General features: G+C 37.2%; 1 protein-coding gene and 1 long non-coding RNA gene across 6 annotated transcripts in view; one reads left to right on the forward strand and one right to left on the reverse strand.

Moving 5' to 3' along the window:
- Nucleotides 1-21,636, reverse strand: part of LOC117195751 (uncharacterized) — a 38,801-nt gene extending 17,165 nt beyond the window's left edge. For all 3 annotated transcript variants that reach the window (XR_007476672.1, XR_007476671.1, XR_007476670.1), the window contains exons 1-4: nucleotides 21,526-21,636; nucleotides 4,073-4,250; nucleotides 1,275-1,422; nucleotides 28-59 (exon numbers count right to left, since the gene is read on the reverse strand). This is a non-coding gene — a long non-coding RNA (uncharacterized LOC117195751). The remainder of the gene's footprint in view (nucleotides 1-27; nucleotides 60-1,274; nucleotides 1,423-4,072; nucleotides 4,251-21,525) is intronic.
- Nucleotides 21,637-25,152: 3,516 nt separating this feature from the next.
- The window catches only part of TMEM161B (transmembrane protein 161B), a 68,871-nt gene continuing 67,104 nt past the window's right edge, over nucleotides 25,153-26,919 (forward strand). The window contains exon 1 of one of the 3 annotated variants that reach the window (XM_033401575.2): nucleotides 25,153-25,298. In XM_033401575.2, coding sequence (XP_033257466.1) covers nucleotides 25,296-25,298 — 3 coding nt within the window. In that variant the 5' untranslated portion in view covers nucleotides 25,153-25,295. The remainder of the gene's footprint in view (nucleotides 25,299-26,919) is intronic. The other 2 variants (XM_004263548.4, XM_049708302.1) reach the window with 2 other exon arrangements.

Below are 26,919 nucleotides of genomic sequence, written 5' to 3' on the forward strand. Positions count from 1 at the left end.
TAAAATATCAATAAAAGTGAGCTTTACCTGAATTTACTTTCACATTTGACCATTTATTCCTTTAAAGAAAAAGAATAAAATTACTGTTAAGTAAATACACCTTACACCCTATTTCTACAGCACTCTTCAATAAAAAAGTTTCATATGAAAAACATTCTATATTATTGATTATAAGACAGTCCAAAGCTAAACATAAAAAGTCAATGTAAACAAAAAAGTGAATAATGAAAATTTTCTTGCTTTCCAGAACCTTGAAGATAAATGTAATTTTTTTTGGTGTATAGTTCTATAAAATTTTATCTCATGTAATAGATTAATGTAGTGATCACCACAATTAGGATATGAAATTATTAATTATTCCATTACCCCAAAGTAACTTCCTCATGTTACCCTTTTATAGTCATACCCTCCCCCCAACCCTAACTCCTTGCACCACTTATTTTTTCTCTATCACTATAATTTTGCCATTTTGAGAATGTTATGTAAATGGAATCATACCATATGTAACTTTTTGAGATTAGTTTCTCATCAACACAGTGGCCTTGAGATCCATGCAAATTGTTGCATGTATCAAATTCGTTCCTTTTTATTGCTGAGTAGTATTCCATGTTATGGATGTACTACAGTTTATTCATTCATCCATTGGAGGGTATTGGGTTGTTTCATTTTTGGCTATCACAGATAAACCTGATTTGAACATTTATGTACAGATTTTTGAGTGAATGTAAGTTTTCATTTCTCTAGAGTAAATATCCAGTAGATGGATATCTGGGTTTTACAATAAGTATATATTTAACTTTATAAAAAACTACCAACTGTTTTCTAGAGTGGCTGTCCCATTTTACATTTTCCTCAGCAAAGTATGAGAGATACAGTTGCTCCGTATCTTTTCAGCACTTGGTATTATCAGTATTTTTTTATTTTAGCCATTCTAATAGGTGTGTAGTGGTATTTCATTGTGGTGTTAATTTGCATTTTCCTAATGGCCAATGATTTTGAACTATAACAAAATCTTACATAAAGTTTTGCATTTTTACAAATACTTTTTTAAACATCTAAATTAATTCTCACAAGTATAGTGTGATGTATTTCAAGTGATAAGAGGCTGATATCAAGTAAATCTGGAAAAATCAGCCAAACGTAATTACACCAATGCAGAATCAAAACAATTTAAAACTCAAAAGGAACATGGAGGTAATTTAGTCAAACTTCCCCATTTTAGAGAACTGTGTCCCAGAAAGGTTAAATGACTTCTCACACAGCTGGAATCATACCAAAAGTCATACTTCTGATGCTTGAATCTCTTCTATGTCCAGTCAAGTAGGTGACAATTTATGCTTGAATTCTTCAAGTGACTGGAAATTCACTCATTCCTTGCCCCATTCCATTAGAAAGTGTTTCCTGACATTGAGCTGAAATGGCCTATAAACAAATAAACAAGTCTGTAAATGTTTTGACATTGAACTGAAATGGCTTACTATAGCTCTTGCCAGTGGGTCTAGTTTCATCCTCTGAGACTTTCCTGAGGAAGTATGGACCCTTTTCCATACGACAGTACTTCAGATACTTGAAGACAGCCATCATGCTCTCACACATATACTCCAGGCCAAACATTCACATTTTCCTCCAATCATTCTTAGATGAGCTTGTTTACCATCCTTCTTGCTTGTATGTAAACTGGTCCTAGGTTTCTTATGGTGAAAAATACCAAACAAAATATTTTTTGTAACACAACCAGAATTATATACATTCTCCAGTTATATGAATTCACTACAGGAAATAATAAAATTTTCTTTTCCCTTAGTGTATTTCCTTACATCGTTAGACAATATTTGTAAGTGTATTTTTAAAATTGTATGCTGAATACTTTTATTTTTAAATTGCGTTTCTTTTTTGGATGTATTGCAATGCAAATGGCACAAAACTCAAACCATTTAAGAAGGTTAACAGTGAAAAGTCGTGATCCCTAGACTTCTAGTTGAATAATAATATAATAAATATAATATATATAATGCAATGTAATATAATATTGCAGATACCCTCTTTTTAAGCACATAATTCTGATTATACATTCCATCATATGGTTGTACATTTAAAAAAATTATTCATCTTAATTTTTTATTAGTATTATTAAAACTGCTGTTATGGATTGCCTTATGTATATTTTAGATTATTTCTTAAAGTAGACTCCTAGAAGAAAATAGCTGCATTGCATAGTATGACTTGTCTTACTATAACTTTCCACAGTTACCATTTAATACACATAAAATGTTTATTAATATACACCGGCAGTTTATGCGTCCATTTCACCACACCTCTGCAAGCATGGAATACTACTATTTATCGATTTTTTTTTCAAATTTGTTCTCCTGATTTGCTTATAATTGAGAATGAATTTTAAAATACGTTTTTATATCTCTATTGGTTATTTGTATTTCCTCCTTAGGGTGTTTAAGTCCTTGTTAATTTTTAGAAGATCGATTTGTATGAGCTAGAATATCAGCCCGCTCTCAATATTCTTAACAAATATTATTTTGTTCAGCTTATCAAACTCTTAAAGGCGTTTTACATATGCTAATGCCAGTCCATCCCAAACAATTAAATGTAGTTAATTAAAAAATTTTTTTGCTAAATACAAGGCCTTACAATGAACATTTATATTGTAATATATCTTATCTCTTTACAAGTCTGTTTCACCTACCATATTTTAAACTAGTGCAATTCAAGGACAATACCTTAATCATCTTTCTAAAGCTTAACATAGACATTTACAGAGAATAGATGTTCCCTAAATTTATGATATATAAATGAGTGAATAAACTTAAAAATCCCTATTAGTTTGTTGGATTCTGCTTGTATGTTTACAGATTCCCCCAATTTTTTGAATTCTAATTATGGCTATCTAGGATTTAGCCCAGAGTCAACATTAAGCTGTTCTAAGGTTTGTTAAACCCCCTACCCTTTCCAACTTCGAATCAGGTAAAAATTTGATAAATATGGGTTTCCTCAAGTCAGTGAAATACAGTGTTGACCCATATAGGGACCGTTGTTCTACCCTAAAAACCACTGGAGAGGATGACTGCCCTCCAGGAGTCAGTACCCTTTGGGTATTAAGTCATTGCCTGAAGGTACTATCATCTAGCCTTTTTTCCTCCCCAATTTACTTGTAAGTAAATGATGAAAAGTGTCAATAATGCCTGTTGGGCACAGATAAATATTGTCTACTGCATTTTATTGGCATACTGGTCTAGTATCCCTGTCAGGAAGAAAATAAAATTAGACAGATTCTGGTTGGTAAACCCATACTGTATTTGATTGATTACTGCTTTCTCTTATAGATGCTCCCAGAGCATCCTTTTAATAATTCCTTTTAGATTCTTGCCTAAAATCAAAGTAGTCCTGGTGGAGGGTTAGAGGTGTAATGGACTCTCAATTGAATGATTAAAGTCCCAATCAAGTAAAGATTGAAGGGAAGGTTTCCAAATGATATGGATTTCCATTCTATATCACTGGAACCCCTTTAGTTGTCCATGATCTTTTCTCTGATTCTGAGTGTTTGAGACTGCCAGGGACTAATGAAAAAGTACCTTTTCCTATGGGTAGTTTGGATAGGATTGCAAAAACTATTGGCATACAGACAGCTGTTACTCCTGCTACAGATCAAGGGAGTGGGGAGTGAAAAGCATTTGTCAGTCAAACAGAAACTCTTTTTGATGATATGAAATACTCTTTGAGGGAACTCTGAATATTAGATTGGCTGCCACATGGCTTTCTGGTTCTGGCAGTGCATGGTAACCCTGTCAGGTGTCCTCTAAACTCTAACAATCTCTGTCAAAGCAAAGACTGTGGGGTCTGTAATTTGCTAACTCCACCCTGGTTCACATATTTCCTCCAAGGAGTCCCTCAGACCTTCTTCACCCTCCACCATCCATTTCACAATCCCCCATTCCCTCCAACCCAGGGAAGTCTAATCTTGAAATTCTCTTTAAAATCTGTGTATTAACTTCATAGGGCTGCTGTAACAAATTACCACAAACTGGTGGCTTAAAACAACAGAAATGTATTCTCTTACAGTTCTGAGGCCAGAAGTCTGAAATTAAGGTGTCAGCAGGGCCACAGTTTTGGAGGACCTAGGGGAGAATCTGATTTTTGTTTCCCCCAGAGTCTGGTAGAGCTGGTCAGTATTCCTTCACTTGTGGCTGTATTACTCCAATCTTAGCCTCGTTGTCACACTGCCTCCTCTTCTCTGTCTTCTCCTGTCTGTCACATAAAGATACTTGTCATTGGATTTATGGCTGAGCAGACAATCCAGGGTGGTTGATCTCTTCACCTCCAGATCCTTAACTTAATTACATCTGCAAAGACCCTTTTTCCAAATAAGGTAACATTCACACATTCCAGGGATTGAGACATAGACATATCTTTTTGGGTGCTACTATTCAACCCACTACATTTTGCTTAAGGATACCATTTTTTTCCTTCTTCTTTTAAGCTTTACCTCTTGAAGCTTTGAGGAAATTCAAGAAAACTCTTCTTTCTTCATCACCTTAGCTTTCAAGGCTGCGTCTTCACATTGAGCACTTTGGAAAATTCAATCTACTCCTTTGTTTCAGTTGCTTTTTTTTTTTCTGGAATTTCCCCTTCCCTGGGCAAATGAATATTACACCAGTGGGAGGAAACATCCCAAATAATTCCAGGTTTTATATTTCCACTTTTCACCTTGAAGGCAGACATTTGCCCATGTTTAGTGTTCTAGCACCTATTCTGTTTCCCATAATTCCTCAAAGATGGGAACAGCTATTCTCAGGTTTCATTTGTACTCCCTGCCCCTCCACTGCCAAAAGCCTGTGATATAAGCCATTCATATCAGATGATGGATGCTAAATTGGAACCGTTAGGTACTTCTTAGAATTCCTTCTTCTATTTGGGAAGAGTATTGCTTCTTGTCACTATTTATATTACTCTTTTGAGTAATATTAATAAGTTCCTATTTACTGAGTCACTACTATGAGCCTGGCTCAGTGTTTTGAATGTGTTACTTCCACTACTCAGAACAATCCTATGAGAAAGATATACTTATCTCCATTTTACAGATGGGGAAAAGGAGACCCAGGGTAATATAACTATTAAGTGTTGAAACAGAGAATTAAATCCAAGTTTGCCTGACCCCACAAATACACATAGTTCTTTCTACTATGTCAAGCTGCTTCTCAAGTTTCCTTTGTAGAGAATGAAGAAAATAATATTTAGGGACTCTGTTTTCTCTCTCAGATCTAACCTTATACTAGCAGCTGTAAGTGGGCTTTTCCCTTCCTTCATCATCTGCCTTTGAAGAGAATTTTAAAAAGCCCGTTCTTTGTCCTCTCAGCATTTTTTACAAGTCTCACCTCATTTGGGAGCTTCAGATTTCTTGACTATGCTTTAAGGCCCATGTTACCTTCTTATAATTATCCTTGGTATGTGGTTGTTTTCTCTCAAGGTTTCTGTCACTTCCAATTAGCCAAGCAATTCCTCCTTGTTGGTCAGAATTAGGTTCCCTAGTTGCTCTGCTGGGACATCAAATCATGAGAAAGGCAAATCAAAAACTTGTCAGATGTTTTGCTTTTAGCCCAATGAAACTTTTAGGAGGTGTCCAGCTATTTGAATTTTCTTTTTTGATTGTTGCATTGCTACATGTATTGACAAATAGTATACTGTAGGGTATTGTGGTATCAATAATGAATTCTTTTATGAATAATTGCATGTGACAGTAAATGTTTGGAACCAGTTTTAAACCTCTTAAATAAAACACTCTAAAGCAGTTCCAAGCTTCCCATTGTCTGTGTGTACACCTAGTCATTCTAACACATTCCTGTTTCTCATTCCCCACTCAAGTCTATCACATGGAGAAATATTTTTTATTTCTAGTAAACTAGTTTGTGTATCTCATTTTGAGCATAATCCCAAACCAGAAAGTGGAAGATAGGCTGGGGAATATGACCTCTCTGAAGTAAAACATATGTTAGGAAGTCTATGAATTAAGGTCACAAAACAGAGGGCAGTGAATTTCTATGAAAAAAATATTATAACCTAATTTTTGCTAACCTCTAAGTGAAATTTAGCATTTCTTTCAATTGTGAACATAGGCAACAAACCAGTGTTACTGAAGTACTGCTGACTTTTTCACCAATAAAAATCACAAATATTTTCCCATCACATTACTATAGTTGTAGAAATCTCAAGATATAATTAGTGTTCACTACTTTAAAATTATAGATATTATTCGACCCTCTGCTAGATTTTGTTTTTCAACGCATTAATAAAGAAGCACATGTACAGCACACTTTTGTTGAATAACTTGATTACTGTATTTTAGTATAATTGGTTTCATTCATGATCCTATGCATATTTTATGCATTTAAAAACATGATTCTAAAAAGGGCTTTATAGGCTTCACCAGACTGCCAAAGGGATCCGTAGCACAAAAAATGATTAAGAATATCTATTATGGATTCTGGCATTGCGTTAAGAGCATGTAGTCTGGTGTCACATTGCTTAGGTTCAGATTCTGCTCTGTCATGGTATAACTTTGGCTACGTTACACATACGTTTTGTGCCTCAGATTCTTCATGTGTAAAATGGAGATAATATTATAATACCTACCCCAAAATCTTGCTATGAAGATGAAGTAATATCTGTAAATGGCTTAACACAATGCCAGGCATATAGTATGTTATTTATCTCTACATATACCCAGATGATAAGGGTTTCATTCAAATCCTATTTACATTTATTCTACATACAGATTTTCTTTTTTTTAACCATGTTGTCACTGTCTAAAATTTAAAATTACATTATAAAATATTGGCTATTTTCAAATGGATATTTGTAAAATACACGTGTGATGTAAGGAAGAATTATACAGTGAAGATCCATAGGCCTTCCATCCTGTTAAAGGGAAAAAAGATACTTTAAAAAGGATGAACATATAATTTACTATCCAAACTAGGACACTTTTGAGAGTGAAAGAGAGTGCTATTAGTTATTACACCAGGGATATAGGCAAACCAGGACTGTTCTGACTAAATTAACACGTATAATCACACTACTTTTATGTTTCTTGTGTTCCCCTGCCTTAGTCCATTCCCTTCTTTCTGCAGCTAGAGAAGATCACTATCTTGATTTTGTGGTTACGATCCTGTTGCTTTATAGATTTACTTCTTATGTTTGGTCTCTTAAACAAAATATTGTTTACTTTTACTGGTTCTTTAATTTATAGAAGTGAAATCCTACTGTACTGTTCTTTTGTGAATTGCTTTTCTGCTCAGTGTTGTTAGAGATTCATCCATGTCCATGGATTTGTGATTCATTTTTCCCACTGTTGTATTCTACTGTATGAGTATACGTAATATATTTAACCACTCTACTGTTGATAGACAGTTGGGTTGTTTCCAATTTTTACTGTTATGAATAATACTATTAGGAATTTTCTTTCTCATATATCCTGATACACATTTCTCCTGGGCCATAAGAGACATGCAACTTCAAGTTTACTAGATAATGCCAAATTGTTTTCCAAATGGATATATCAGTTTATACTCCAACCAGTAACGTATAAGTGTTCTGGTGATATTGTCAGACTTAAAAATTTTTGCTTATGTGGTGGGTGTGAAATGATATTCAGCATGTGGTTGAACATCTCTTCGGGTTTCCTTCTTTATGAATTATGAATTACCTATTACCTATGAATTACCTATTTATAGGTAATAGGTAATTATGAATTACCTATTTATAGTGTGGTAGTTAAGAGCATTATCTATTTTTAAAAATATTTAAATTGTAGTAATTCTTTACACAATTATTATTACAAGTATTAATCCCTTTGCCAATAATATGGGTTGTAAAGATCTCCCAGTTTGTATCTTGTCTTCTACTCTCCTTATGATGTCTTTTTTTCTTTTTTTTACTTTTTATTATGGAAAATTTTAAACATACATTAAAGTATAAAAATATGCAGAATAGAATAATGAGCTCTGATTTACCTATCACCCAGCTTCAGGATTATCAACTCATAACCAATTCAGCTTCATTTATACTACCACTCACTTTCTCCATCTCTTAGTATTTTAAAGTATATCCCAGACATTATATCATTACATCTCTAAATATTTCAATATGCATCTCTAAAAAATAGGGATCTTTAAAAATTACTATTATAAACACACAAAAAAATTTACAATACTTCCCCAATATCATCAAATATTCAATAAGCATCCAAATTTCCAATCATCTTAAGCGTGTGTGTGTGTTTTAAAGTTTGAATCATGATCCAGATAAAGTCTTGTGGTAGCAGGCCTCCAAAATGGTACCCAATGATTCCTACTCCCTGGTATGTACACGCTTGTGTAATCTCCTATGTGTGATCAACCTGTGGGTCACATATCTGTGTAATGGTATGTCACCTTTTTTTTTAATGTTTTTTTGATATTCACATTGTTGATAACAAATCATATCAAGCATTTTTTTAAACTTTTAATTTTATATTGGAGTATAGCTGATTAACAATGTTGTGATAGTTTCGGGTGCACAGCAAAGTGACTCAACCATATATATACATGCACCCATTCTCCCCCAGACTCCCCTCCCATCCAGGATGCCACATAACATTGAGCAGAGTTCCCTGTGCTATACAGTAGATCCTTGCTGGTTATCCTTTTTATTTTTTTTTCTTTATATATTTTTTGAATTTTTGAATTTTATTTATTTATTTTATACAGCAGGTTCTTATTAGTTATCCATTTTATACATATTAGTGTATACATGTCAATCCCAATCTCCTAATTCATCCCACCACTACCACCACCCCTGCCACTTTCCCCCCTTTGTGTCCATACATTTGTTCACTACATCTGTGTCTCTATTTCTGCCCTGCAAACTGGTTCATCTGTACCATTTTTCTAGGTTCCATATATATGTGTTAATATATGCTATTTGTTTATCTCTTTCCGACTTACTTTACTCTGTATGACAGTCTCTAGATCCATCCACGTCTCTACAAATGACCCAATTTCATTCCTTTTTACGGCTGAGTAATATTCCATTGTATATATGTACCACATCTTCTTTATCCATTCGTCTGTCGATGGGCATTAAGGTTGCTTCCCTGTCCTGGCTATTGTAAATAGTGCTGCAATGAACATTGGGGTGCATGTGTTTTTTTGAATTGTGGTTTTCTCTGGGTATATGCCCAGTAGTGGGATTGCTGGGTCATATGGTAATTCTACTTTTAGCTTTTTAAGGAACCTCCATACTGTTCTCCATAGAGGCTGTATCAATTTACATTCCCACCAACAGTGCAAGAGGGTTCCCTTTACTCCACACCCTCTCCAGCATTTGTTGTTTGTAGACTTTCTGATGATACCCATTCTAACTGGTGTGAGGTGATACCTCATTGTAGTTCTGATTTGCATTTCTCTAATAATTAGTTATGTTGAGCAGCTTCTCATGTGCTTCTTGCCCATCTGTATATCTTCTTTGGAGAAATGTCTATTTGGTCTTCTGCCCATTTTTGGATTGGGTTGTTTGTTTTTTTAATATTGAGCTGCATGAGCTGTTTACATATTTTGGAGATTAATCCTTTGTCCATTGATTCGTTTGCAAATATTTTCTCCCATTCTGAGGGTTGTCTTTTCATCTTGTTTGTAGTTTCCTTTGCTGTGCAAAAGCTTTTAAGTTTCATTAGGTCTCATTTGTTTATTTTTGTTTTTATTTCCATTTCTCTAGGAGGTGGATCAAAAAAGATCTTGCTGTGATTTATGTCAAAGAGTGTTCTTCCTGTGTTAACCTCTAAGAGTTTGATAGTGTCTGGTCTTATATTTAGGTCTCTAATCCATTTTGAGTTTATTTTTGTGTATGGTGTTAGGGAGTGTTCTACTTTCATTCTTTTACATGTAGCTGTCCAGTTTTCCCAGCACCACCTATTGAAGAGACTCTCTTTTCTCCATTGTATATCCTTGCCTCCTTTGTCATAGATTAGTTGACCATACGTGTGTGGGTTTATCTCTGGGCTTTCTATCCTTTTCCATTGATCTATATTTCTGTTTGCATGCCAGTACAATATTGTCTTGATTACTATGGCTTTGTAGTATAGTCTGAAGTCCGGGAACCTGATTCCTCCAGCTCCGTTTTTTTCCCTCAAGACTGCTTTGGGTATTCGGGGTCTTTTGTGTCTCCATAGAAATTTTAAGAGTTTTTGTTCTAGTTCTGTAAAAAATGCCATTGGTAATTTGATAGGGATTGCATTGAATATTTAGATTGCTTTGGGTAGTATAGTCATTTTCACAATATTGATTCTTCCAATCCAAGAACATAGTATATCTCTTCATCTGTTTGTATCATCTTTAATTTCTTTCATCAGTGTTTTAGAGTTTTCTGCATACAGGTCTTTTGTCTCCCTAGGTAGGGTTATCCCTAGGTATTTTATTCTTTTTGTTGCAATGGTAAATGGGAGTGTTTCCTTAATTTCTCTTTCAGATTTTTCATCATTAGTGTATAGGAATGGAAGAGATTTCTGTGCATTAATTTTGTATCCTGCAACTTTACCCCATTCATTGATTAGCTCTAGTAGTTTTCTGGTGGTATCTTTAGGATTCTCTATGTATAGTATCATGCCGTCTGCAAACAGTGACAGTTTTACTTCTTTTCCAATTTGTATTCCTTTTATTTCTTTTTCTTCTTGGATTGCCGTGGCCAGGACTTTGAAAACTATGTTGAATAATAGTGGTGAGAGTGGACATTCTTGTCTTCTTCCTGATCTTAGAGGAAATGCTTTCAGTTTTTCACCATTGAGAATGATGTTTGCTGTGGGTTTGTCATATATGGCCTTTAGGTAGGTTCCCTCTATGCCCACTTTCTGGAGAGTTTTTATCATAAATCGGTGTTGAATTTTGTCAAAAGCTTTTTCTGCCTCTATTGAGATGATCATATGGTTTTTATTCTTCAATTTGTTAATATGGTGTATCACATTGATTGATATGCATATACTGAAGAATCCTTGCATCCCTGGGATAAATCCCACTTGATCATGGTGTATGATCCTTTTAATGTGTTGTTGGATTCTGTTTGCTAGTATTTTGTTGAGGAATTTTTTTTTTTTTTTGGTACACGGGCCTCTCACTGTTGTGGCCTCTCCCATTGCGGAGCACAGGCTCCGGATGTGCAGGCTCAGCGGCCATGGCTCATAGGCCTAGCAGCTCTGTGGCATGTGGGATCTTCCTGGACCGGGGCGCGAACCCGTGTCCCCTGCATCGGCAGGCGGGCTCTCAACCACTGCGCCACCAGGGAAGCCCTTGTTGAGGATATTTGCAGCTATATTCATGAGTGATATTGGTCTGTAATTTTCTTTTTTTGTGATATCTTCATCTGGTTTTAGTATCAGGGTGATGGTGGCCTCATAGAATGAGTTTGGGAGTGTTCCTTCCTCTGCAGTTTTTTGGAAGAGTTTGAGAAGGATGGGTGTTAGCTCTTCTCTAAATGTTTGATAGAATTCACCTGTGAAGCCATCTGGTCCTGGACTTTTGTTTGTTGGAAGATTTAACATCACAGTTTCAATTTCATTACTTGTGATTGGTCTTTTCTTATTTTCTATTTCTTCCTGGTTCAGTCTTGGTAAGGATTTGTCCATTTCTTCCAGGTTGTCCATTTTATTGGCATAGAGTTGCTTGTAGTAGTCTCTTAGGATGCTTTGTATTTCTGTGGTGTCTGTTGTAACTACTCCTTTTTCACTTCTAATTTTATTGATTTGAGTCCTCTCCCTCTTTTTCTTGATGAGTCTGGCTAATGTTTTATCAATATTGTTTATCTTCTCATAGAACCAGCTTTTAATTTTATTGATCTTTGCAACTGTTTTCTTTGTTTCTATTTCATTTACATCTGCTCTGATCTTTATGATTTCTTTCATTCTACTAACTTTGGGTTTTATGTTTTCTTCTTTCTCTAGTTCCTTTAGGTGTAAGGTTAGATTGTTTATTTGAGATTTTTCTTGTTTCTTGAGGTAGGATTTTACTGCTATAAACTTCCCTCTTAGAACTGCTTTTGCTGCATCCCATAGATTTTGGATCGTCATGTTTTCATTGTCATTTGTCTCTAGGTATTTTTTTATTTCCTCTTTGATTTCTTCAGTGATCTCTTGGTTATTTAGTAATGTATTGTTTAGCCTCCATGTGTTTGTGTTTTTTACATTTTTTTCCCTGTAATTGATTTCTAATCTCATAGCATTGTGGTCAGAAAAGATGCTTGATATGATTTCAATTTTATTAAATTTACTGAGGCTTGATTTGTGACCCAAGATGTGATCTATCCTGGAGAATGTTCCCTGCACACTTGAGAAGAAAGTGTAATCTGCTGTTTTTGCATGGAATGTCCTATAAATATCAATTAAATCTATATGGTCTATTGTGTCATTTAAAGCTTGTCTTTCCTTATTAATTTTCTGTTTGGATGATCTGTCCATTGGTGTAAGTGAGGTGTTAAAGTCCCCCACTATTATTGTGTTACTCTCGATTTCCTCTTTTAGAGCTGTTAGCATTTGCCTTATGTATTGAGGTGTTCCTATGTCGGGTGCATATATATTTATAATTGTTATATCTTCTTCTTGGATTGATCCCTTGATCATTATGTAGTGTCCTTCCTTGTCTCTTGTAACATTCTTTATTTCAAAGTCTATTTTATCTGATATGAGTATTGCTACTCAAGGTCTCTTTTGATTTCCATTTTCATGGTATATCTTTTTCCATCCCCTCACTTGCAGTGTGTATGTGTCCCTAGGTCTGAAGTGGTTCTCTTGTAGCAGCATATATATGGGTCTTGTTTCTATGTCCATTCAGTGAGCTTGTGTCTTTTGGTTGGAGCATTTAATCCATTCACATTTAAGGTAATTATTGATATGTATGTTCTTATTACCATTTTCTTAATTGTTTTGGGTATGTTTTTGTAGGTCCTTTTCTTCTCTTGTGTTTCCCACTTAGAGAAGTTCCTTTAGCATCTGTTGTAGCACTGGTTTGGTGGTGCTGAATTCTCTTAGCTTTTGCTTGTCTGTAAAGCTTTTGATTTCTCCATCGAATCTGAATGAGATCCTTGCCGGGTAGCATAATCTTGGTTGTATATTCTTCCCTTTCATCACTTTAAATATGTCATGCCCCTTCTTTCTGGCTTGTAGTGTTTCTGCTGAGACATCAGCTGTTAACTTTATGGGAGTTCCCTTGTATGTTATTTGTCATTTTTCCCTTGCTGCTTTCAATAATTTTTTCTTTATCTTTAATTTTTCCCAATTTGATTACTATATGTCTTGGCGTGTTTCTCCTTGGGTGTATCCTGTATGGGACTCTTTGCTCTTCCTGGACTTGGGTGGCTATTTCGTTTCCCATGTTAGGGAAGTTTTCAACTATAATCTTTCAAATATTTTCTCTGGTCCTTTCTCTGTCTCCTCCTTCTGGGACCCCTATAATGCGAATGTTGTTGCATTTAATGTTGTCCCAGAGGCCTCTTAGGCTGTCTTCATTTCTTTTCATTCTTTTTTATTTCTTCTGTTCCACAGCAGTGAATTCCACCATTCTGTCTTCTGGGTCACTTATCCGTTCTTCTGCCTCAGTTATTCTGCTATTGATTCCCTCTAGTGTATTTTTCATTTCAGTTATTTTATTGTTCATCTCTGCTTGTTTTTTCTTTAATTCTTCTAGGTCTTTTTAAAATATTTCTTGCATCTTCCCCATCTTTGCCTCCATTCTTTTTCTGAGGTCCTGGATCATCTTCACTGTCATTATTCTGAATTCTTTTTCTGGAAGCTTGCCTATCTCCACTTCATTTAGTTGTTTTTCTGGGGTTTTATCTTGTTCCTTCATCTGGTATATAGCCCTCTGCCTTTCATCTTGTCTATCTTTCTGTGAATGTGGTTTTTGTTCCACAGGCTGCAGGATTGTAGTTCTTCTTGCTTCTGCTGTCTGCCCTGTGGTGGATGAGGCTATCTCTGGTTATCCTTTTTAAATATAGCAGTGTGTACATGTCAATCCCAAACTTCCTAACTATTGCTTCTCTCTACCCTTCACCCCCAGGTAACCATAAATCCATTCTCTAAGTCTGTGAGTCTGTTTCTGTTTTGTAAATAAGTTCATTTGTATTTCTTTTCAGATTCTGCACAGAAGCAATATCACATGATATTTCTCTTTATCTATCTGACTTAATTCACTCAGTATGACAATCTCTAGGTCCATCAATGTTGCTGAAAATGGCATTATTTCATTTTTTTTATGGCTGAGTAATATCCCATTGTATATATATATACCACATCTTCTTTATCCATTCCTCTGTCGATGGACATTTAGGTTGCTTCCATGTCTTGGCTATTGTAAACAGTGCTGCAATGAACACTGGGGTGTATGTGTCCTCTCGGACCATGCTTTTCTCCGGATATACCTGTGATCAACCTGTGGGTCACATATCTGTGTAATGTATGCCACTTTTGAGGGTAGATCAAAAAAGACATAAAAGGCGTGGTAGCCTCTGTCTCTTTCTCTTGGATTACTTGCTTAAGGGGGAGGCAGGCATATGGTGAGGCATATGGTGAGAAACTGAGGTATTGTGCCAGATAGCTAATGAAGAACTGAGGCATCCTGCCAATGTGTGTAAGCCATCTTGGAAGTGGATCCTCTAGCACTAGTTAAGTCATTAAATTATTGTTGCCCCAGCTGACAGCTTTGACTGTTACTTCACAGGAGACCGTGAGCCAGAACTACTCAGCTAATCTACTCCTCGATTTCTGACCCTCAGATACTGCATGAGTTAGAAATGTTTGTTATTTTAAAAATTATGTTTTGGGGGTAGTTAGTTATAAAGCAATATAAAACTAATAAAGATTTTGGCACCTGGAAGTGGGGTGCTGACATAACAAAAACCTAAAACTTAAGAGCGACTGGGACTTCCCTGGTGGTCCAGCGGTTAAGACTCTGCGTTTCTACTGTAAGGGGTGCGGGTTCAATCCTTGGTTGGGGGAGCTAAGATCCTGCATGCTGCACAGTGCCGCCAAAAAAAAAAAAGTGCAGTGGGCAGAAGCTGGAAGGACTTGGAGGAGAGTGTTTGTAGATGCATGATAACTTTGAGGAGGCTGCAGCTGAGGTCTTACAGATTTAAAGTCTTATTGGAAATTAGAGGAAAGTGGCAATAGTTTAGCAAATTTGTCACCTGAAGTTATGTGCAAAGTAGAGAATATGCCTAATGAACTAACTGGGTGATCTAGTTAAGGCAATGTCCAGCCAGAATAATGTTATAGATGTTTCTTTAACATCACCTGGTTTCTCATTGTTGCTTATAGTAAAATGTGAGAGGGAAGAGATGTTAAAGCAAGAACTGTTAAACAAAAAGGAGACAGAACTTTTGGGATTTGAAGATTCCCAGTCTCTCTAGGTGACAGATGATGTTAAAATTAGTAAATGGCTCAGAACAAGAACAAATACAGGGACTTCACTGGTGGCGCAGTGGTTAAGAATCTGCCTGCCAATGCAGGGGACAGAGGTTCGAGCCCTGGTCTGGGACGATCCCACATGCCGTGGAGCAAGTAAGCCTGTGCGCTATAACTACTGAGCCTGTGCTCTAGAGCCCACGAGCCACAACTACTGAAGCCCACACACCTAGAGCCCGTGCTCTGCAACAAGAGAAGCCACTGAAATGAGAAGCCCATGCACCACAACAAAGAGTAGCCCCCGCTCGCCGCAACCAGAGAAAGCCCATGCGCAGCAACAGACACAATGCAGCCAAAAATAAATAAATAAATAAATTTATTTAAAAAAGAAAGAACAAATGCAAAGCACTAACAGGAAAATATGAAGTTGAGGATGTAGTTTTAAAGCCCTTTAAGACCTCAGAAAGCTCTAGCATGGTATTTCAGAGTATTTTTATTCAGACATAAAGGATGTACCTGATGAAACTTCTCAAGTGATAGGTTCTAAGAATTTTAAGGGTGTGCTGCATCAAAAGCCCAATGTAGAGAAGGGTTTATATGGAAGATATTTATGGGTATTGCTTTGTCTAATGGCGTGAACTCAAATAAAATTCAGAGGAGATCCACAAAGTTTATAAAAGAATTATATGAGCAGAATATAATGTTTTAAAAGAGACTTTTAAAAGAGGATTATATTAGTATGTTGTTTGCCCGCCAGAACTGAAAGGGACAGAGCACCAAATCAAAAGAGGCTTTTGGATATCTAAGCTTCTATAGGCAGAGACAAGTACTTAGCTGTAAATGTGGAAAATGAAGGATGACTCAGTGGGTGGATCCAAGTGACTAAAGTAGAGTTAGACCTGGAGATTTACTCTCAGGCCTTGAATCTTAATGAAGAAACTGCCAACCTGTTCCTAGGTGGATTTCAGAATTTCTGTGAACATGTGTACCTCATTTCCCTCCTTTTAAACACACATCCATAGTGGTTGCCCTATTTTAAATTAAGTGTGTGGAGGCAGATACTGTGTGTCTTCAGTATACAGCTCTTCAGATCAAGAGGAACTCTATTTAAAGACCTGTGCTTAAGGAAGTACACACACAAGTCCTCATCTACACCTAGAATTGATTTACATTTCTAGACTTTGAGTTAATGCTGTAATGGCATGAGAGTTTGGGGGTGCTCAGGTGGAGGATGAGTATATTTGGCATACTGGAAGAATGTGACTCTTTGGAGGTCAAATTGTGGTAGCCAGGTTCCTAATATTCATGCTTTTGCATAATTTCCTCCCACACTCTTATCAGGGATGATTTGTGGGATTAAGAGAATACAGGACAAGTAATGCATCACTTTGAGTAATTTTAGCTTGTCTCTTTCTTGGATCAATTTCTCTGGGGAAGGCCAGGTGCCATGTTGTGAGGACATGCAGGTAGCCCTGTGAATGAACCATCTTGGAGGTGAATCCTCTCTGACCAGGTCAAGTGTTCAGAAGACTGCAGTCCAGCCAATAGCTTGACTGCAAACTCATGAGACCCTGGGCCATGAGACCTAGCTGAACCACTCCTGGATTCTGACCCTCAGGAACTGTAAGAGGTAAGTATTTTTAGTTTTAAGCTGTTAAATTAAGTCTTGGGGCAATTTATTATACAGCAATAAATAACTAATACAAGTTCACACATTGCTTCATGTGTCTTTTAGGTGAGTCTCTTTTTAATCTACATTTGTTTCCATCTTCTCTCCCTCCTGCAACATATTTGTTGAAGTTAATTTGTCCCATGATTTCCATAGATGAAAAATTTCTGATTGCACAGCCACTGTGTTTAACACATTCTCTGTATTTCCTAATATCAGGTTCAGTTTTTTTGGCACAAGTTTTTAATAGGTGATGGTGTGTTTTTCCATTAAGAGGCATATAAAGTTTCCTTATTTGTCATGTTAGCAGCTGTTGATATACAATGAATAAACCTATTTATTCATTAGGAATCTTAAAATTTTCTAATTTTATCATTCATTCTTCATTTATTAATACATTTATATAAAAAACTTCCCCTCATTTACTTACCTGTGGTACAGTTCATATAGGAAAGACAGTACAAATAATTACCTTTTTAAAAACTGGTTTTCAAAATAATGATTCCAGAACACCCTTCAGTGTTGATCAATTAGATGCTTTTTGTTAGTTTTATTATCATTAAGAACTCATGAATATAAGGACATTTGATAATTTCAGATGTTCCAATCCATTGCATTTGGTATGTCCCAGTTTGTGCTCAAGGGGATTTCAGAATTTCTGTGAACCTGTGTGTCCTTATTGATACTCAAAGTGTTCCATCTTTGGCCAGAGGAATGCTTTTCAGTTGGCTCCTGACTCCATTTGACCTGATCCTAGTAGCCTATGACAGCTTCCTTGCTAAATTGCACAACAAAATGTTCCAGGCTCATTGTGTACATTTCCTGTACCTAAATGAAATCAACTATTACTCCAAGGGCTTATGATATCTTTTGAACAGAGATTTTAAAAATGTATTTGAATGTAATTCTTTCTTTTTATAGGTTTTACCTACTATAAGAGCATAAAGATATCTCACTATCTTGTCTTCTGAAGTTTTAATAGGTTTTCCTTTCACATTTAAATCTTTAATTCACCTGGAACTGACTTTTCTGTATGGTGTTAACTAGGGAGGTCCAATTTAATTTTCTTCCATATGGATATCCAGTACCATTTATTGAAATGCTCTTGCTTTTCCCATTGGCCTACAATGTCATCTGTCTTAAATCAATATCCCTTATAAGAGTGAATCCATTTCTAAATCTGTATTTCAGTACAGACATACTTCATTTTATTGTGCTTCACTTTATTGTGCTTCACAGATATTGTGTTTTTTACAAATTGAAAGTTTGTGGCAATGCGGCATTGAGCAAGACTATTGGCACCATTTTTCCAAAAGCATTTGCTCACTTCATGTCTCTTTGTCACATTTGGTAATTCTCAAAGTATTTCAAACCCTCCACCAGATAAAAGATTACAACTCACTGAAGGCTCAGATGAAGGTTAGCATTTTTTAGCAATAGACTATTTTTAAATTAAGGAGTGTACTTTTTTTTAGACAATGCTATTTCACACTTAATAGAATACAGTACAGTGTAAACATAACTTTTAAATCACTGGGAAACAAAAAAAATTATGTGACTCATTGTGATATTTGCTTTCTTGCAGTGGTCTGGAACTGAACCCACAAAACCTCCAAGGTATGCCTGTACTCCTTCTTCTGAGAACTAGAAAAGCTAGACAAAATATAAAACAAACATCTGAAGGCATCAGAGAGAGCCAATGAGGCAGTAGAAAATCCAGAAGAAGAAAAACCCAGAGTTGTTGAACCCAGCATTTACTATAGCTTTTTTCTGGGGTTACCTGCTGATTGCTGAGAAGAAGATAGCTGAGAAGCTGAACAGTCCATCTGACTAACTCAGTGAGTCAAAAAGACAAAAACTGGAGTTCAGAGCCTGCCTTTGTTAACTCTACAGGCTTCAAGTTGAGATCTCAAAGGTCTATACCTTAGGAAAAAGTTTGAACTAGAAGTAGAACTTCCAGTCATCTCGCCACTGACCAGATTAAGGTGATTTTGGATTACTAGTGCCCAGAGCCCCTGCCAGGAGACATAAATCCTTTCTATCATCATTTTAGACCTCAAAGTATAATTTCATATACCAGTTCTGGCATTCAATCAAAAATAACATAACATAAATTAACAAAAATTTTATAAATAAAAATAATATAATATAAACAAAAAACTCATAAAAGTAAGATAATATGATAAACAACAAACACAACAAAGAAACAAGGAAGCTTCAGACAACAGCAGACCCCACAGCTACTAGACACTTTTTTTTTCTTTTGCGGTACGTGGGCCTCTCACTGTTGTGGCCTCTCCCGATGCGGAGCACAGGCTCCGGACGCGCAGGCTCAGCGGCCATGGCTCATGGGCCCAGCCGCTCCGCGGCATGTGGGATCTTCCCGGACCGGGGCACGAACCCGCGTCCCCTGCATCGGCAGGTGGACTCTCAACCACTGCGCCACCAGGGAAGCCCCTAGACACGAGTTTTAAAGTAGTTATGCTTAATATGTTTGAAAAGATAAAAGATCAGAATGAGACAGATAATTGGATAGCTAACTGGAAACTATAAAACAGAACCAAACAGAAATGCTTGAACTGATAACAACCAAAAACATAACTGAAATAAATGCTTCAACAGGTAAGTTTCACAGGAGATTAGAGACTATTAAAGAGAAGAGAGTGAACTGAAAGGTAAGAATTATCCAGAATGAACCATACAGAGACAAATAAATGGAACATAAGGGATAAATTGAAATGACTGAATATTCATTTAAGTGGCATACCAGGAGAGGAGAGGGCAGAGAGTGGGGCAGAAACAATAACTGATAAGAGCTGAGAACTTTCCAAAACAAAGTAAGACATGAGATCCCAGATGCAAGAAGCATTATAAACCTCAAAAAGAAAACAAATTTAAAAAAAACCAAAGAAAACAACGTTTAGTTACATCATAATAAAACTGCTTCAATTTTACTATGGACATCTTATAAACAGCCAAAGGAAAAAACAGATCACTTTAAGGGGGCAAAAATAAAACCAACATTTTTTCTCAAAAAAAACTGGAAGCCAAAAGCAATGGAATGTATCTTCAGAATGATAAAATACAATAGCTGCTAATTTAGCAAAAATGTTCTTTGAAAATGAAGGTAAAATAAGTAGTTTCAGGATACAAAAACTGAATTTGTTACCAGCAGCCATCTACAAAGGAAATACTGGAGCATGTTCTTCAGGAAGATGAAATAAGATCCCAGATAGAAGCTTAGAAACTCAAGGAATCATAAAGTACAACGGACAAAGTAAATGTTTGAGTAAATATAAACACACATTAATTGTATAAAAATAGTAATGTCTTAAGGAATTAGGAAGTATATATTAAGTAAACACAATATATATAACATGCAGTGGGGCAGTAAATTAAGTTGATGTGTTCTCAGGTCCTTACATTGTCCAGGAAGAGTATAATATAAATTTCTAAATAATACATAACTGTCAAGCTTATGGGGTAGAAGAAATGGATTAAAAATAATCAATCTAAAATAAGGCAAAAAAGGAGAAACTGAACATAGGAGAGATGGGACAAACAGCAAATACAGTAAGTCCCCTACATATGAACGAGTTCTGTTCTGAGAGCACATTCCTAAGTCCAATTTATTCATTAAATCCAATAAAGTTAGCCTGGGTGCCCAATGAACACAATTGTCTATACTTTACTGTACTGTAATAGATTTATAATACTTTTCATACAAATAATACATAAAAAACAAACACAAAAAATAAAGAAAACATTTTTAATCTTACAGTATAGTACCTTGAAAAGTCCAGTAGTACAGTACAACAGCGGCATACAGGGGCTGGCATTGAGTGAACAGGCAAGAAGAGTTACTGACTGGAGGAGGGAGAAGAGGTGGGAGATGGTAGAGCTAAAGGATCATTGGCAATAGGAGACAGAGGGCAAGCTGCAATTTCACTCATGCCTGACGTTGATGGCACAGTTCTGGTTCATTGCTAGATTCAATTCTATCGTTTATTCTCTTGAAAAAACAATCCAGTGATGTCTGGGTAGCTATATAGTACTGTACAGTAAAGTACACAAAAGCACAACCACTTGTAGAGGATGCACGCATATGACAATGTAAGCCAGACACGTGAACTAACATGTGACTGGACATGTGAATGCATGGTCGCATCTTTGAAAGTTCACAACTTGAAGGTTTGTATGTAGGGGACTTACTGTAATATGATAGATTTATGTCCATGTATATTAGTAATTGTGTTACATGTGAGTCAACTAAACATTTCAATTACAAATATATCATTAACGTAGATTTTAAAAATATATTCTTGCCTATAACTCCTCAGGTTAAAATGCTTTTTCCACCACACTTAGAATAAAATCTAAACCCTTTCCTGGCTTTCAATGCAACCATAATTTAGCTCTTTCCTACCCCCAAACTTACTCTTCTTGTAGTCACTATGCTCCAACAAGGCAGGCCTTTTTTTCGTTCCCAAAATATTCCAAGATAGTTCATGCCTCAGGGTTTTGCATTTTTGTCCCCTCTGCAAGCAACGGTTTCCCCAATTTCTGCAAAGCTGGATTCTCCTGTCAAATAGCAGTTTAAATAAAAACACTCTTTTAGAAGTTTTCCTTAGTGACCTAATCTAAAATATTCATCTACGTTAATTCTCTGCCTAGCACTATTACTAACTTATATTTTTCTTGTTTATTTATTTATGGTCTGTTATCACTAAAATGTAGTAGGGACCATGTCTGCTCTATTTATCACAGTTTCCCCAAGTATAGAACAGTGACTAGGACAGAGTAGATACTCAAATACTTAAAGAATGAATAAAGCTAACTTAGGTTTTAAACTTTTCTAACGGTTTTATTGCTCTCCGTGGTGGCTGTTTAAAGACCTTCCTGATACCAAAAGGTATCAAATGATATCAAGATCTCATTTATGTACGTTAGTAATCCTTGAAAATGTGCACTGTATAATTTGTGTAAAATTTGCAGGAGTTTTTCCACCATTCAGATATATAGTACAGTCCTAGATATAACTATAATAACAATAGAGAAAAGTTTCAGAGGGAGGCTACTGAACTATCAAAAAGTTGCAATACACTTCTGAAGAACATGTGTGTTTGTATGTTTTTCCCAAATTAGAAAGGTGAGAGTAATATAGGTGGATGTTACAAAGCATAATTTTTTTGGGGGAAAAAATGCTCCTTTCCTCTACTCCTAAGTAAAAAAAATAAAAAAAAAAATTACCCCCTTACAGAAAGGTTGTTTTAGAGTGGTAATTCCAGTAACGATGATTGATATATTTTTGTTACTTCCTTTTTTACTCTTTGTTTATACTTAGTTTTTTCACGTCAAAGCAATCGTACTGGTCACATTTTCCATTAGAAAGACCAGTTTAATGGCTTTTAAAAAATAGCTAGATAATATTCCACTAAGTATATATGATAGAATTTGACCAATCTCTAATTGTTAAAGATTTTTCCTAATTTTTTATGATGATAAGTATTCCTACGGCTAACATTTTTGTCCATAAATTATTTTAAGGGCAGTTTAACTGAAGTGATTTTTGTCCACAACATTCCTTTAAATGGTATTTCTCAAGGGGAAGAGGGTGGGCAACACAAGAAGGTCCCAGGCATTTATGTCTAATTAGGAAAACAATATACATTGCGCAGAGGTGGGGGGATTACAAAGGCACTGCACAAGAAAGCGTAAGTTATTATATTTACTAAAGTAAGAAAAAGCAGTGGAAATTTATCAGGGGAGCTAATCTGGAAAACATTTTGCAAAGAATATGGAGCTAGACTTCAAGAAAGTGATAGGTCTTAATGGTTGAAAACGTTCCAGATAGGTGGAGGTCCTGAAGGACGAGGTAACTATTTGTTAGTGTTCTTAAGTACTAGGGAACAGTTCTCACTCAGGACAACTCATCACAAAGCCTGAATAGTGAGCAACCAAGATTTTTTTAAATCAAAGATTTGACTCCTAACTCCCTTGACAAAAACAACCAAATTTCTTCTTAATCTCCATCATCCACATCTTCTCCCCCCTTTCATTAGTTTCCCCTTTTTTTGTACCTTTGTCTAAGACTCTCATCTATTTTAAGTAATGGAAATAGGTAAATTCCTCTACTTCAAGGCATGTAACCTTACACAACATTATAATTACTCTGTGGGATTAAAAAAAAGACTGGGAGGTTGCAGCTTTAAAACATGCATGCATTTTAATCTTAAAAAAATTACTTATAACAGATTTTTCACACTGTAACAGAAACATTAAAGGATATTAACCAAGAGTTATTTATCAACTTGCCATATACCAAATAAGGAACACAGAACCCCATGATCTATTTAAAATGATCAGCGGATAACAAACACTGTGATTTCCTTTCGTTTACTCTGGCAGGAATGGATTCCAACCTAATAATTTCAGTCTTACTGCCACATAGGAGATGCTTTGTGAACCTCAATGAGGCTGCCAGGTCTAGGGCAGATGTAAGACCCACAGTGTCAGAAAGGAGAGTAAGACTTAGCAGGATGTGTTGTCACTGACAGACTTATAGCCACTTTCCTTCTCCACTTTTTCTTCCTCAAGGATCGCAGCTGCTTTCCACAGACACACCTGCCGACAGACTCCAATTCCTCTCTCCCAGTTACCATCTGCAGTGCCCTGGGGCTTGTCAATTTCCAACCTTGTTCCATACAGCAGAAGTGGAACGAACCCTCAGCGAAGTTCTGGATTCAACCTCAGCAGGATCTGTTTCACAAAATATCTCCCAGCCCCACTCCACCTCCAGCTGTTTCCAGTGTTAGTACTTATGATTCTTACATCTTTTTTAACTGTCACACTATGCATCTCCCAATAAAATTTAAAGTGAAAACTAATATAGAGTAACTGCCCTATGCATGCTTCTTTTAGATAGCTGGGAACTCTGATTCTCAGGATCTTTCGACCATTTATAGCTTGGGTATCTGTGCTCTTCAGGTACTTTGGTAAGGAAGGTAAAACTTAACATCTCTAACCACCCCTGCCAACCCAATTTTCTTAAGTTCTTCTGAAGCTTCCTTGTCTCCCATTCCAATTCCAGCTTTACGACAAAACTAGACCCTATGGCAAAAAGAGATCCCACAGATGAAATTGCAGATACAGTTGAGACTTAAGCAAGGATCCCTAAATTGTGAGATGAATTTCTGGGTTAAAGGTACTCTGTATATGCACTTCAAGCCTGCCATTAGTACTATGCATAACCAAATAGAGAGTTTATAGGTACAGAAAACAACACAACATTTTGAGGCTATATGGGAGTTGTCTTTTGGAAAAAAAAAAAACAAAAACAGCACAACATTAGAAGGTATACGGGAGTTTGACTTTTTTCCATCTGATGACATATACTTTTTAATCTAAATGGAAACCCTCCATACTGGAATGTATTAAATAGGCAGAATTCTCTTGCCGGTTTCTCTGCTCTTGGTAGATGTCCTTCTGGCTTTAGCTGGTACCTGTAATGAAGAAACTTCTCACGAACAAATTCCACTGCCCTGAGGAAGGATAGAGCTGGAAGAGCCACTAAAGCAGGGAGCAGAGACGACAGAGGGACAGGTCTGTAAGGAAAGTCTCCAAGAAAAGGCAGCTAGAAAAACGAGAAGGTAAAAAGAGAAAGGGCGTGGCTGAGCTGAGGCAATTTCAGTGTTGTCTCAGCAAGAGCGGGGCTTAACTGTGGTTTTCTCCCGCAAGAAATCCTTTGGATCTTGAGTCGGCTCCCACCTCATTCACCAACCTTTATCTCTATCACCTTGTAGAGAGAGGGTGCGCTCTTGCCAACACCACCCAACCCACCTCTGGATCCTCACAGGCGCAACAGCGGCGCGCCTCCCGCCCACCTACCTACCTGTGCTGCGCCTGCGCCTCCCGCGTGCGCTCTCAAGGTCAGCACCTCCCCCAGCCTCTAACCTAGCGCTCACGGAAGTGGCAATGAAGGACGTCTTGCGTAGCCTCATCTCTGCGTGGCGTGGGGTCGCCGGCGTTCAGCAGAGGGGAGGGACTTCCTGTCCCGCTCAGGCTGAACTTCCGGCAGAGCCGGAAGATCTTCTTTCTCGCGGTGTCGAGTGGATCCCGGCTGTAGAGTGGTGAGGGTAGGTCCTGGACGGCCCCGGCGACTCCTGGGCGTCTGGTCCACGACCTGTCCTTGGCGCCATGGTGAGTCTTCCTGTGAGGGCTGGAATAACAACAGTCGGGAGGAAGGGGCCGGGAGGTCAGTGCTGTGAAGGGAGCCGGTCGGGTGCCCAGCTGAGGATGGAGCGGGCGGGAGCAATGGGGTGAGCGGTAGGACAGGACCTACCACCTGCCTCGGGGCGCCGGGGCCCTAGAGGAAGCAGCATATGTCCTGCCCAACCGCGAGATCTGTTCAGGAGTACGGAATAGGTAGTCAGAATGTTCATGGCCCATTTACTGTGTATGGCCGTGGGCCAGGTGGTCCCAGAGTTGACCTTGCCTCGTTGATGATCTCCTCCCTTTACTCTCAGCTGTAGGGCAGTGGCCAAGAAGTTCATATCTTATAAATGCCTATAGGCTTTCCAGGTGGACACAGTACATTCCCTCTTGTAAAGGATTAGCACCTGTCACTTAGAGAAAGGGCAAAGTAAAGAAACGGCAAAGTCAGTTTGTCTTTCAAACTCAGCCCTTGTGGAGTTGGAAAAGGTGTCAAATAAAAAATCTGGACTTAATAAGCAGGGTCTATATTCGAAAGGAATAGCAAGGGCGTGGGCGAGGGAACTATTGGAGTGGGGAGAGTGCCCTGACCATAAGATCTGCTAGAGTCTCAAAGATTAGGAAAAAGAGCTGCTCTTTTAAAAAAGGCAGGAGGAAACAAGGCTAGAAAGAACTGGGTGTGGGGAAGTGAGATGAAAGGGTAGTACGATTAGACTGTAAATCAGAGAAAGTTTTACCCCCACGCAAACCTGTTCTGAGGAAAAACTGTTGGGGGGTTATATCCTGTTTCAGACTGAGGGTGGGCCAAAGTTCAGGAACCTAGGGGAAGAGATCTTGGAATTTGGGTAATATTTTGTTCCGGTTGCTCTATGGGGACAAGCAGTTCAACTAGTCAGTTTTGAAGCAAAGAATGGGAATTTGCAGGTGCTATGTCTGCCCTTGTTATAGGTAAACAAGGTGGGTGGGTAATTCCTGAGTCTTGCTCACCTAAGTCCTATGGGGACTGTTGGTTCTTTGCAGTAAGCCATTTCCAGATCACAGAAGGGTGGCAATGGGAGGATTTCTTAACCTTTGCTGTTTCCCAATATCACAGGGATTTGGTAATGTTCAAAATTGTCAGTTACTTGACTATATAAAAGATTTCAAATCCTCATCTGAAGACATTCTGTCTTGGAATTTGGAGTTTGCCATATTTTTTCAGGATCAAATGTTGACATTGTTCAGCTGCTCTGTATGGTGATTCACGTTTGAATGATTTATAGAAACTTAACTGACTGTGAAACAAGAATTTCAAAATAATGTGGTTCCTGGTGCTCTCTACCAGCTAACTTCTGACTCTTTCGGGCACCGGTGTGTGTGTGTGTGTGTGTGTTTGTTTCTTTAAACCTCAGTGAATGGTACAATTTGTAATCATTAACAGTTTTTTTTTCCTCCTTTTGTATCAATGAAATTAGACAAAGATAAGGAACAGTAGAACTGGAAGGCACCAAAGATAATAACTACCGTAACCACCTTCCCCCCTCCCCCCAACCCCAATTTAATAGAGGGAAGGATCTGACGTCTAGAAATAGGCAGTGATTTACTTAAAGTAGTGATAGTTTGGCAGTCT

This window comes from Orcinus orca, chromosome 3, assembly GCF_937001465.1.
Source record: "Orcinus orca chromosome 3, mOrcOrc1.1, whole genome shotgun sequence".
Classification (NCBI taxonomy): Eukaryota; Metazoa; Chordata; class Mammalia; order Artiodactyla; family Delphinidae; genus Orcinus; species Orcinus orca.